The sequence below is a fragment of the Dipodomys spectabilis genome, unplaced genomic scaffold (assembly GCF_019054845.1).
Source record: "Dipodomys spectabilis isolate Male_0828 unplaced genomic scaffold, ASM1905484v1 ptg000096l, whole genome shotgun sequence".
NCBI lineage: Eukaryota > Metazoa > Chordata > Mammalia > Rodentia > Heteromyidae > Dipodomys > Dipodomys spectabilis.
The window spans coordinates 7,328,657-7,341,296 of NW_024870773.1; the positions used below are offsets into that span (position 1 = coordinate 7,328,657).

At 43.4% G+C, this 12,640-nt stretch overlaps 1 protein-coding gene across 3 annotated transcripts in view; it reads left to right on the forward strand.

The window, feature by feature from the left end:
- The window catches only part of Mastl (microtubule associated serine/threonine kinase like), a 42,736-nt gene that overhangs the window by 28,776 nt on the left and 1,320 nt on the right, over positions 1 to 12,640 (forward strand). For 2 of the 3 annotated variants that reach the window (XM_042686063.1, XM_042686064.1), the window contains exons 10-11: positions 921 to 1,034; positions 1,646 to 1,747. In XM_042686063.1, the coding sequence (XP_042541997.1) occupies positions 921 to 1,034; positions 1,646 to 1,747 (216 nt within the window). The remainder of the gene's footprint in view (positions 1 to 920; positions 1,035 to 1,645; positions 1,748 to 12,640) is intronic. The other variant, XM_042686065.1, reaches the window with a different exon arrangement.

Below are 12,640 nucleotides of genomic sequence, written 5' to 3' on the forward strand. Positions count from 1 at the left end.
AGGGTTGCAGTTCAAAGCCAGCCCAAGCAGGAAAGTCCATGAGACTCTTACCTCCAATAAACCATCAGAAAGCTGTGGTTTGAGTGGTGAATCTTTTTGATAATTTATCCTTGTATGTTTTTAAGTGCAAAGCCACTATGAAATACACAGATCAGAAATAATCATTGAAAAGGATGACTATAATATGTTTTTCTTTTTTTGGCAGTCATGGGGCTTGAACTCTGGACCTGGGCGCTGTCCTTGCACTCTTCAGCTTAAGGCGAGCGGTAGACCGCTTAAGCCACAGCACCACTTCCAGTTTTCTAGTGGTCTATTGGAGATAAGAGTCTCACAGACTTTCCTGCCTGGGCTGGCTTTGAACCAAGATCCTCAGATCTCAGTCTCCTGAGTGGCTAGGATTACAGGTGTGAGCCACTGGCGCCCGGCTTAATGTTCTCTTAAATAGCTGTGGTAGCCAGCTACTGATGTCTCAATATTTGTAACCCTAGCTACTCAGGAGACTGAGATATAAGGATCTTAGTTTAAAGCTAGTCCAGGGAAACAAATCCATGAGACTCTCATCTCCAAATTACCAGCAAAAAGCCAGAACTGGAGGCAGTATGACACAAATGGTAAAATGCTAGCATTTAGCAAAAAAGCTGAACAAGAGCAGGAGGCTCTGAGTTCAAGTCCCAGGAAGAACAAACAACAATAATAAATAACTTGAGTAATTTCTTGGAAAATACAGGAAAGTAATTAATACTTTTAATTGCCCAAATGAACATAACTTGAGATTTTTTATCTTTATGAGGACAGAAGAAAGTCTTAGGCATTGGAGGTCTTGAGTATGTGGAAATATCTATGTGGTAATGTTGCACTTGATCATTTATTTGTAGAAAATGCTTGCAAATTCAGCTTAAAGTTTTACTCTTGAATTCCAGGTCCTGCAGTGGACTGGTGGGCACTCGGAGTATGCTTGTTTGAATTTCTAACAGGAATTCCCCCGTTCAATGATGAAACAGCACAACAAGTATTCCAGAACATTCTGAAAAGAGGTGATTCCTTTTCAAATATTAAAATAGATTCAAGCCCAGAGCCAGTGAATGGCTCATGCCTGTAATCGGTCCTAGCGCTCAGGAGACTAAGATCTTAAGATTGGACTTCAAAACCAACAGGGCAGAAAAGTCCATGAGATTCTTATCTCCAGTTAACCACCAAAAAAGACAAAAGTGTAGCTGTGGCTCAAGTGTTGGAGCACTAGCCTTGAGCACAAAAGCTCAGGAACAGTGGTACCCAGGTCCTGAGTTTGGGCCCCAGGACTGGTACAAGTCTGTACAATGGCATGTGCCCATAATTCCAGCATGGGAAGCCTAAGTAGAATCATGGTCTGAGCCCAGCCTAGACAAAAGCAGGAGACCACATCCAAAAAAAAACTAAAGCAAAATGGACTAGGGTGTTGCTCAAGTGATAGAGCACCTGCCTAGAAGCATAAGGCCTTAAGCTCAAACCTCAGTCCTACCATAACAAACAATTAAGGCCCTGTGTCTGTAGCTCAGTGGTAGACTACGGTAGACTACTTGCCTAGAATGGCCAAAAGTCCTAGGTGTGATTCCCAGGACATTGATTTATCCCTATGTAGTTGAACAGGTTATGTTTGTATTAATAGATATCCCTTGGCCAGAAGATGAAGAAAAGTTATCTGAAAATGCTCAAAATGCAGTGGAAATACTTCTAACCATTGATGATACCAAGAGAGCTGGAATGAAAGGTAAGAGTTTTTGGTCAGTCCACTATTTTATTCTTGGTTTATTCCAGGTGCTGGTTTTTAGTAACATCAAATTTCTATACATTATTGCAGATAAACTGACCACTAAAGGGTAAAAAGATAATTCCATTTCTTTCTGCCTTCGGGGTATACATTAACTGTATTTGTCTTTATTCCACCTTAAAATTCAGTCAAGTTGGGGCTGGAAAGGTGGCTCAGTGGTAGAGCGCTTGCCTTGCATGCCTGAGGCCCTGGGTTCAATTCCTTAGCACTACATAAGAAAAAAGCCGGAGCCGGGCGCTGGTGGCTCACGCCTGTAATCCTAGCTACTCATGAGATCTGAGGATCGCGGTTCAAAGCCAGCCCGGGCAGGAAAGACCGTGAGACTCCTATCTCCAATAAACCACCAGAAAACCAGAAGTGGCGCTGTAGCTCAAGTGGTAGAGCGCTCGCCTTGAGCTGAAGAGCTGAGGGACAGCACCCAGGCCCAGAGTTCAAGCCCTACAACCAACAAAAAAAAAAAAGAAAAAAGCTGGAAGTGGCGCTGTGGCTCAAGTGGTAGAGTGCTAGCCTTGAGCTAAAGAGCTGAGGGACAGCGCCCAGGCCGAGTTCAAGCCCCACGACTGTTACCCCCTCCCCCCAAAAAAATAAAAATAAAAAAAATTCAGTCAAGTTAAATTAAGGTATTCACACTGAAGTTTTTTGACTCTTGTGGTACCTGAAACAATCTTTTTTTTGCCAGTCCTGGGGCTTGAATTCAGAGCCTGGGTCCTGTCCCTGAACTTTCTGCTCAAGGCTAGTACTCTACCACTTGAGCACAGTGCTACTTCTGGCTTTTTCTGAGTATGTGGGGCAGGAGAATCGAACCCAGGGCTTCATGCATGCTAGGCAGGCACTCTACTGCCGAGCCACATTTCCAGCCTCTGAAACAATCTTTTTTTTTTTTTTGCCGGTCATGGGGCCTGAACTCTGGGCCTGGGTGCTGTCTCTCAGCTCTTCAGCTCAAGGCTAGCGCTCTACCACTGGAGCCACAGCGCCACTTCCGGCTTTTTCTGTTTATGTGGTGCTGAGGAATCGAACCCAGGGCCTCATGCTTGCAAGGCATGCATGCACTCTACCGCTGAGCTACCTTCCCAGCCCTCTGAAACAATCTTACACTGTCACTGTCTTTGGTGTTTCTTCAGACTTGATAAATGTCAACCATCAACAAAAGCAGGAAATCTGTATTATGAATACCTCTGTTTGATAATTTCTTACTGTTTAATTTATTTTTGTGGTACTGGGATTTGAACTCGGCCCTAAGCCTACTAAGCAACTGTTCTGTCACTTAACCCACATCCCCAGCCTTTTTGCTGTGTAGTTATTTTTCAGATAGGGTATCACACTTTTTGCCAGGGCTGGCATCAGACTTCAACCCTTCTAACTATGCCTCTCAATATAGCTGGGATTATAGGTGCTTCCATCATGCCTACCCAGTTTGTTGAAATGAGGGTCTCACTAAGTTTTGCCTGGGTTGACCTCAAACCATGATCTTCTTGTCTTTAGCTTCCAAGTAGCTGGGATCACAAAGCGAGCTACCACATATAGCTTATTGCTTAATTTGCAAAACCATTCTGTGTGTAACTTGAATAATTTCTGATACCATTCCATATGTAGCTTATTGTTTAATTTCCAGTACCATTACTCATTCACAGTAAATTTTTGTTCCACTCTTGAGGCTTGAACTCAGGGCCTGAGCACTGTTCCTGAGTTTTTGTGCTCAAGGCTAGCACTCTTATCACTTAAGCCACAGTTCTACTTCTAGCTTTCTTTGGTAGTTAGTTGGAGGTAAGAGTTTCACAGACTTTCCTGCCTGGGCTGGCTTCAAACTGTGATCCTCAGATCTCAGACTCCTGAGTAGCTAGAATTACAGGAGTAAGCCGCTAGTGCCCAACCTAGCTCATTGGTAAAGTATGTGCTTATCATTTATAAAATCCTATTACCGGGGCTGGGAAGGTGGCTCAGTGGTAGAGTTCTTGCCTTGCATGCATGAGGCCCTGGGTTCGATTCCTCAGCACCACATAAGCAGAAAAAGCTGGAAGTGGTGCTGTGGCTCAAGTGGTAGAGCACTAGCCTTGAGCTGAAGAGCTGAGGGACAGTGCCCAGGCCCACAGTTCAGGCACCATGACTGGCAAAAAACAAAACAAATAAAATCCTATTACCTAAAAAAAAAGAATGTCTTTTTTTTTTAATTAATAAGGTATTGTAATATATAGACAAGTAATCGTTATGTCCTAAAATGAATTTCCATGTATATGTTATATTTTTAGAAAAGTGAGGTATACTTAGAAATAGGCTAATGGTTAAAATAGGTATTTCCTGTTATAAACCTCAGTAGTTTGTTTATTGAAGAATTTGAACCTGTTTTGGGTTATTTTCTGGTGTTTGGCAATGTTGCCTGGGTTACCCTAGAAATAGACTAGACTCAAATCCCTTTCCTTATAGAATTTACATTTTAATAGAAAGGAAAACAATGAAGAAATAGCATTAGCTCATGTTGTGGTAAGTACAATGAAGACAACTAAAGCAGAGTAATGATAAAAAGTGATGGCCATGGATTATTTGAACAGAAATGGATGTGAAGTGGGGGGACAGGCATTTAAAAACTCATATTTTTGGGGCTGGCAAGGTGGCTCAGTGGTAGAGTGCTTGCCTTGCATGCATGAGGCTCTGGGTTTGATTCCTCAGCACCACATACACAGAAAAAGCTGGAAGTGGGTGCTATGGCTCAAGTGGTAGAGCGCTAGCCTTGAGCTGAAGAGCTCAGAACAGTGCCCAGGCCCAGAGTTCAAGCTCCACGACCAGCAAAACAAAAAAACCTCATATTTTGCTTTCTCTAGATACCTAAGACTTAAATTAAGTGACTTGGAACATAGCATAAGCATAGATTTGAACTCCAAGTAGAGTGCAGTGGGTTTAGGCATTTTGAGTCCTTGTAATGTTATTTCAGAATAGATATGAGTCGGGGCTGGGAAGGTGGCTCAGTGGTAGAGTGCTTGTCTTGCATGCATGAGGCCCTGGGTTCAATTCCTCTGCACCACATGAGCAGGAAAAAAAAGCCAGAAGTGGCGCTGTGGTTCAAGCGGTAAGAGCACTAGCCTTGAGTTGAAGAGCTAATGGACAGCGCCCAGGCTCAGAGTTCAGACCCCACAACCGACCAAAAAAAAAAAGGAATAGATAATGAGTCTCTGAACAGGACATATTAGTCAGATTGGTATTTTAAAACACTACCATTTATAATGGAGGATTCAGATTTTGTTTTGTTTTTAGGTTAATTTATGTTAAGTTTATTCCATGAATTGCTTATAAAAATACCTTTAACCAGTCCCAAGCTGAGGAATGAATTTATCATGAAAGCTGGGCACTGGTAGCTCTCGCCTGTAATCCTAGCTACTCAAGAGGATGAAAACTGAGGCCCGCAGTTTGAAGTCAGCCCAGGCAGGAAAGTCTAAACTCTTACCTCCAGTTAAATCATAGAAAACTGTGGAAATGGTGCTTGTGCTTAGGTGGTAGACTGCTAGCCTTGATCAAAAGGAGCTCAGGGACACCCCTCAGGCTCAAAGTTCAGGCCTCCAGACCAGGCCGGAAAAAAAGAAGAACTTAACAAATTCTAGACATCAACCTACCTTACCTTACAAAAAGTGAAGTACAGGGCTGGGAATGTGGCTTAGTGGTAGAGTGCTTGCCTAGCATGCACAAAACCCTGGGTTCGATTCCTCAGTACCACATGAACAGAAAAAGCTGGAAGTGGCACTGTGGCTCAAGTGTAGAGTGCTAGCCTTGAGCAAAAAGAAGCTCCTGGCTGGGCGACAGTAGCTCATGTCTATAATCCTAGCTACTCTGGAGGCTGAGATCTGAGGATCATGGTTCAAAGCCAGCCCAGGCAGGGAAAGTCCTGAGACACTTATCTCCAGTAAACCACTAGAAAACTGGAAGTGGCGCTGTGGCTCAAGCAGTAGAGTGCTTGCCTTGAGCTGAAGAGCTGAGGAACAGCACCTAAGCCCAGAGTTCAAGCCCCACGACCGACCAAAAAAAAAAAAAGAAGAAGAAGAAGCTCCGGAATAGTGCCCAGGCCCAGAGTACAAGCCCCAAGACTGGGGGGAAAAAAGAGAAGCACAGTTGAGGTAAAAAATAATTGCCATGTAAAAGGAAAGGAAAGAAAATCAATTATAAACATATTGCTGAACACCAGTGGCTCATACTTGTAATCCTAGCTACTCAGGAGGCTGAGATCTAAGGATCACAGTTCAAAACTAGCCCTGGCAGGAAAGTCTATGAAACTCTTATCTCCAGTAAACTACTCTGAAAAAGCTAGGAGTGGAACTGTGGCTCAAGGGATAGAGTGCTAACCTTGAGAACGAAAGCTCAGGGACAGTGCCCAGGCCCAGAGTTCAAGCCGTAGGATTGGTGGGGGAAATCGAAAATGTAAGGTTCTTTCTGTCCACATTTATGATAAGCAACAGTTTTAAGAAATGGTTAGGCTATAGGGGCAAGGAAGGTGGCTCAGTGGTAGAGCGCTTGCCTTGCATGCCTGAGGCCTCAATTCCTCAGCACCACATAAGCAAAAAGAAAAAAGCCAGAAGCGGCGCTGTGGCTCAAGTGGTAAAGCACTAGCCTTGAGCTGAAGAGCTGAGGGACAGCACCCAGGCCCAGAGTTCAGGCCCCATGACCGTACCCCCACCCCACCCCCCCAAAAAAATGGTTAGGCTATATTCTAATGGGCTAAGGAATTGTGAGTTATAATGCTTTTCTTTTGTTTGTTTGTTTTTTGTTGGTCATGGGGCTTGAACTCTGGACCTGGGCACTGTTCCTCAGCTCTTCAGCTCAAGACTAGTGCTCTACCACTTGAGCCACAGTACCACTTCAGGTTTTCTGGTGGTTTATTGGAGATAAGATTCTCACGGCCTTTTCTTCCTGGGCCGGCTTTGAACCATGATCCTCAGATCTCAGCCCTCTGAGTAGCTAGGATTACAGTATTACAGGCATGAGCCACCTTGCCTGGCTTTGCTTTTCAGATTTTTCTGCTGCTAGAAAGATACAATGTAGCAGAACCATTGTAGCTTATAATTCTTAACATCTGATATCTAGATGTGATGAGAATCTTATGATCATTCTTCTTAATTGCTTGTTTCTATTTAAATGGAATGCTCAAAAGAATACTAATTTAAGAGTTGAAACTACTGACCAGACATTGGTAGCTTATATCTGCAATCCTAGCTACTCAGGAGGCTGAGTTCTAGGATCATGGTTCAAAGCCTGGCTGGGCAGGAAACTTTGTACAGACTGTTATCTCCAATACTAAAAAGCCAGAAGTAGAGCTGTGGCTCAAGAAGTAGAGCACTAGCTTTGAGCAAAAAAAAAAAAAAAAAAAATCTCAGGGACAGTACCCTGAGTTCAAGCCCTAGGGCCAGCAAAAAACAACAGCAACAACAAAAATTGAATTTAAACAACCTTTAAAGAATTGAAACAACTGTTTAAACTGAATGCCCCATCATCTGCGCTCTTAGAAAAAAAAATATGATATTATTCATAAGATTATTTTCCTTCTATCCCTACCTATTTTGAGCAAATTATAGCATATAATCATTTAATGAAAAAGGGTTTCTTAATTTGACCAGCAAATTCTTTGCTGTGGAAAGTGTCTTGGACATTGTTGGACATTTAATAGAATCTCTATAGATGATCTCACAATTGTGGCAACCAAGTGTTTCCAAACAAAAGATGCCAAATATTCTTCAGGGGGCACAGTCACCCTAATGGAGAACTACCATTCTGTTGAGGCTTTGTATTTCCTTTATTTTTTGAGCATTTTTTTAAAGAATAATTTTTTTATTGAGATTAAATGATTACATAAATTTCACAGTATTGTGGGATAGTGATGCTTTGTTAAAGTCACAAATACATTTTAACCTTCACAAGGCAAATTGTCATTATCATGGTCTCTAAAGTTTGTGGATTCTATGAGCTTTGACTATACCACTATTTCTTCCACATTGGGTGATATGTACATTTCTTTCCTTTTGCTTCGTGTCAGCTGTTCCCTCTTTCCTGCTCATTCCCTCCCTCCCATCGCTGCCATTGAGTTGCTTAGTTTGTTTTGATCAATAACCAGTGCAGCTGATGGGTCCCACTGTTGTATATTTTCCCGTTTCCCTCTGTTTCTGTGTCCTGCTCCTACTCTCTGATGTGCACATATATACCATATTATGTGGTCCTCTGATTGGTAGATCCTTCGTTTGGTGAGAGTGTAAGTCTCAGAGTATTTGCTTAATGTATTTTGGTGCTCCAATGTTTGGAGAGTTTAAATTGATAATGGTGATATCCTCTTCTTGGATTGCTCCCTGTATTAATGTGTAGTGTCCTCCTTTGTCTTTTTGTATTGATTTCAATGAAAAGTTTATTTTGTCATATCAGGATGGCAACTCCTGCCTTCTTGCTGTGAGCATTTGCATGGTAGATCTCCATCCCTTCACTCAGTTTGTTTTTATCTTTGACTGTAAGATGGGTCTCTTAAAGACAGCAACTGGTTGGATCTGGTTTTCTGATTCAATCTGCAGTTCTTTTTCTTTTGATTGGTGAATTGAATCCATTAATATTTATTAATTTATGGAGATGTGCATTGTGTTTCCTGTCATTTTCCTGCTTTTCTAAGTTTTTCTTCTTTCCTTTCCTCCTGTGTTTACTTAGTTGGTCTCCTAGTGATACCTGTCTGATGTAGATCCCTGTTCTTGTTTTCTTCAGATTGTATTCCCCCTCTTAATATTCTTTGTAGTGCTGGATTATTGCTTATGAATTTATTTAGTTTTTCTTTACTAGTTTCTCTGTCGAATGTGAATGCTAGCTTCGCTGGATATATCAGTCTGGGTTGGCAGTTATTGGTTCTCAGGGCTTGGATGTTACTTTTCCAAGCTTTCCTTGCACTCAGTGTATTGTGGAGAGATCTGCAGTGATTCTGATTTTTTTTCCATTATAGTATAGCTCCTTCTTTGCTTTTGCCACATGTAAGATTGTTTGTTACTCAAATATAGCATTTTTACTATGATGTGCCTAGAAGTTTTCCTCTTAGGATCCTGTTTGCTAGATGTTATGTAGGTGAGACCAATCTTAAGATTGAGGAAATTTTCAGCGATAATCTTATTCAATAAGTGTTGCATCCCTCTGTTCTGGTATTCCTCACCTTCGTCAGCCCCAATTATATGAAGGTTAAATACCTTGGCATTTTCTGCCTGTTTTGGACATCCCTTTGGTATATTTTGAGTGTTTTATCCACATCTGTGCCTTTTTTCCAGTTGCTACATTCTGTCTTCAGTACCTGATGTTCTATTTTCTATTTCAGTCACTCTATTAACTATGGATTCCATTGTGGTTTTCATGGAGGAAATTGAACCATTTATGATTTCTATGTCGGATCACAAAGTGTTAATTTTATCTTTTAATGAGGTGTGTACGGCATCTATTCTCAAGTGCATCTCTTTTGATATCCTGGATCTCTTGATAATTCATTTCTTTGTTCTTTAAATTTCGGATCCATTTCTCCCTTTAATTCTTGGGTCATTGCCTCTATCAACTCTTGGATGTAACATTATGTTATCCATTTCTTTTTTGCTTTCACTGGAGTTCTTCCCTGGGTGGCTGTTGGCCTTTGGGGATAGTTTGCTGTCGGCCTTTGGAAATGGTTTGCTGTCTTGGCTGTTGATGAATCTTGTAATTTTTCACTGTGACTTTCATATGATGATTTAGGGATTATCAGAGCCGAATCCTGAACTGACTGTTTTGGTTGATAGGTGGCTGCCTTTGCTTGGTTCTGGGTTGGTTCCTGGGTCGGTTGTTGAAGCCTGCTCTCAGCCCTGGGCTGGCTGAGAGGGACTTTGCCCAGTCTCAGTTCTGTTGGGGGGGAGGGGCCAACCTACAGCTGCTAGTCTGACCCACTTAGGGCTTACTTCTTGTAGATTCCTGTGGGCAGACACACTCCACCCTCTGCTGAGGCATGCACTCAGTTTCTAACTTCATTCAGCGACGGTGGCTTAGGCAGCTCAGTCTCCCACCTGGGACACACAGGTGAGGCTTGTTCAGGCACCTGCTGGAACCTCTAGGCAGTTCCGGACTTCAGCCAAGGACCTGCCAGAGGCACTCTTGGCAATATCTGGTTGGCCGGATGTATTCCACCAGTTTCTGGAGCCAGCTGGCAGTTCCCAACTTTGGCCAGGTACCAGTGGCCTGAGCTGCCAACCTCCTGCCTGGTACGCACAGTCGGGGCTCGCTTCACCGGCTGTTGGAGCCCAGGAGCTCAGGTCCCAACTTCAGCCAGGGTCTGGCAGTGTATGCTGCTTCGACTCCTGCCTGGGGGATCCAGGTGAGGCTACTTCCGCTGCTGGCTGTTGTAGCCTACTCACTGTTCCAGCTTCAACCAGGGGCTGGAAACCTGGGTTGCCTGGTTTCTCTCCCAGGGGTACTCTGGGCCAAACATGGTGGGCTGGGTGTACCCAGCCCACACGTAGATCCCAATTTCAGCCAAGGACCTTTGGTTTAATCTGCTCGAGCTCCCTCCTGGCACACACAGGTCGGGCTCCATTCCACTCCCAGCTGCTGAGGCCCATGGACGCAGTTCCCGACTTCACCCAGGGACTGGCCGTGTTGGAGCTCCCTCCCAGGGGCGCCCTTGGTCAAGCCTGGCCAGCTGTGTGTGCTCCGCCGGTAGCTGGGGTGCTTGCACAATTCCAGCTTCAGTAGGACGCTGTAGCCCAGGCAGCAGGGGAAGGAGGGATCCTGGGGGTTACCACCAGCGCTGGTCTTCCGTGGGGGAGGGGGTGTCCCCCGTGGGGTACTCACTTATCCTGGTTAAGGGCTGTCCAGTGGTGCTGTGGCAGATCGCTGTGTCTGTGCGCTGTAGGTCGCTGGTCACCACCGCCCTCTGTTGTGATGAGCTCCGGGTCTGGGTTTCACGGTATGTTGTCTCTGGTCTCTGTCTCCAGGTCCTGCGCCATGGGAGTTTTCTGTACTGGCATTCTGTGGACCACTGTGGCTCTGAGGTCCTGGTTTTGTGGGGGGGTTTTGTGCCAGTTCCTGGTCTTGAACTCAAGGACCTGCACGCCCATTTTTTCTGGTCATTGCCTTATGCTCTGCCACTTAAACCATACTTTCAACTCTTTGGTCTGGTTAACTGGAGATGGAATTTCTTTTGGACTTTCATGCCTCAGTAGCTAAGATTACAGGTGAGAGCCATCAGTGCCTAGCTCTAAAGTAATTTTTAAATTAATCCATGTTCAGTTACTTATTTTGAATACTAAAATATATTCCCAGCAGGCACTGGTGCTCATTCCTGTAATCCTAGTTGCTCAGGAAGCTGAGATTTGAGGTTTGTAGTTCCAGCCAGCCCGGGCAGAAAAGTCTCTGTGAGGGTCTTATCTCCAGTTAACCACTCAAACTAGAAGTGGCACTGTGGCTCCAAGTGGTAGAGCACTAGCCTTGAGCAAAAAAGCTCTGGGACAATGCCCAGGCCAATTCAAGCTCCATGACAAAAAAAAAAAAATGTGTGTGTGTGTGTATGGAATATATATATATATATATATATATTCCCTATCAGTTAATTGTTTTTGTCATTTTATCCCAGTCTTACTATACCATAAAAACAACTACAAACATACAGGTCTCCTTAACTCATCACCTCCAGAACAGACAAATGATAGTGTTAGTTGTTTTCCCATATTCTCCCTAAGTGCTTTTTGTTGTTGCTGTTGTTATTTTCTTATTTACTGCCATGTCACTTTCTTGTTTGCTAATACCTTTACTCTTGCCTCCAACAGTGGAAGACTGGGTCTGGAGAGGTAGCTTGCCTAATTCTGGGCTTCATCTCAAGTACTGCAAAAGGATGGCAGGGAGGGAGAGGCTAGTGAGAAAAGGAGTTTATTTCTAGCGACTGAATACCACAGTATAGTCCAATAAATGAACATACTTTTAGTAAGTAGAAGGCAATAGGAAAGATCACAAATAACAAAAGTGTATTTAAAATGGCCAAAGTTTGCCATCTTGTAAGCAGAGAAGTACTAAGGTGTAAAGATTCCAGCTTGTTGGTCCATGTTGTAGAGATCCAAGTCAGCAAAATCAAGGTAGTCTTAGAGCCATGAAGGGACAATAAATAAAAGGAATAATAAACAAAAGGACAATAAAGAAATAAAGCATTATCAAAGTACATATAGAAAGAGGATGGGGCATAGGGAAGAAAATAAGAGTAAAGGGTCCTCTTCCTGCTAATGGCATCTAGGGGAATTGTGCTAAAGGTTGCAGTATAGTGGAAAGTGAATCAGGGAGCAAGAAGCAGGACAGGCTCTCTTCTCTCAAGTCAGGAATTGTTGAGAAGATTGAAGGCAGTGAGAGAGATTGTTTCTGTTAAGGCTAATCATTCACTTTATTAACAAATACAAACCAGACTCCTATCACATGCCAGGTCACAAAATACACTCTGAGTGTTTTTGTAAAGTAAGTGGCCTAACAGGGAGACAGACATTAAACAAACATCTCTGAAATTGACACATCATTAAGTAGGACAAAATATATGTATGTCACCGGGTGCTGGTAGCTCACAACTGTAATACTAACTACTCAGGGAGCTGAGATCTGAGGATTGCAGTGCAAAGCCAGCCTGCGCATGAAAGTCCTTGAGACTTTTTTTTTTTTTTGTCCAGTCATGGGCCTGAACTCTGGGCCTGAGTACTGTCCCTCAGCTCTTCAGCTCAAGGCTAGCGCTCTACCACTTGAGCCACAGTGCCACTTCCAGCTTTTTTTTTTCTGCTTATGTGGTGCTGAGGAATCGAACCCAGGGCCTCATGCATGCAAGGCAAGCACTCTACCACTGAGCCA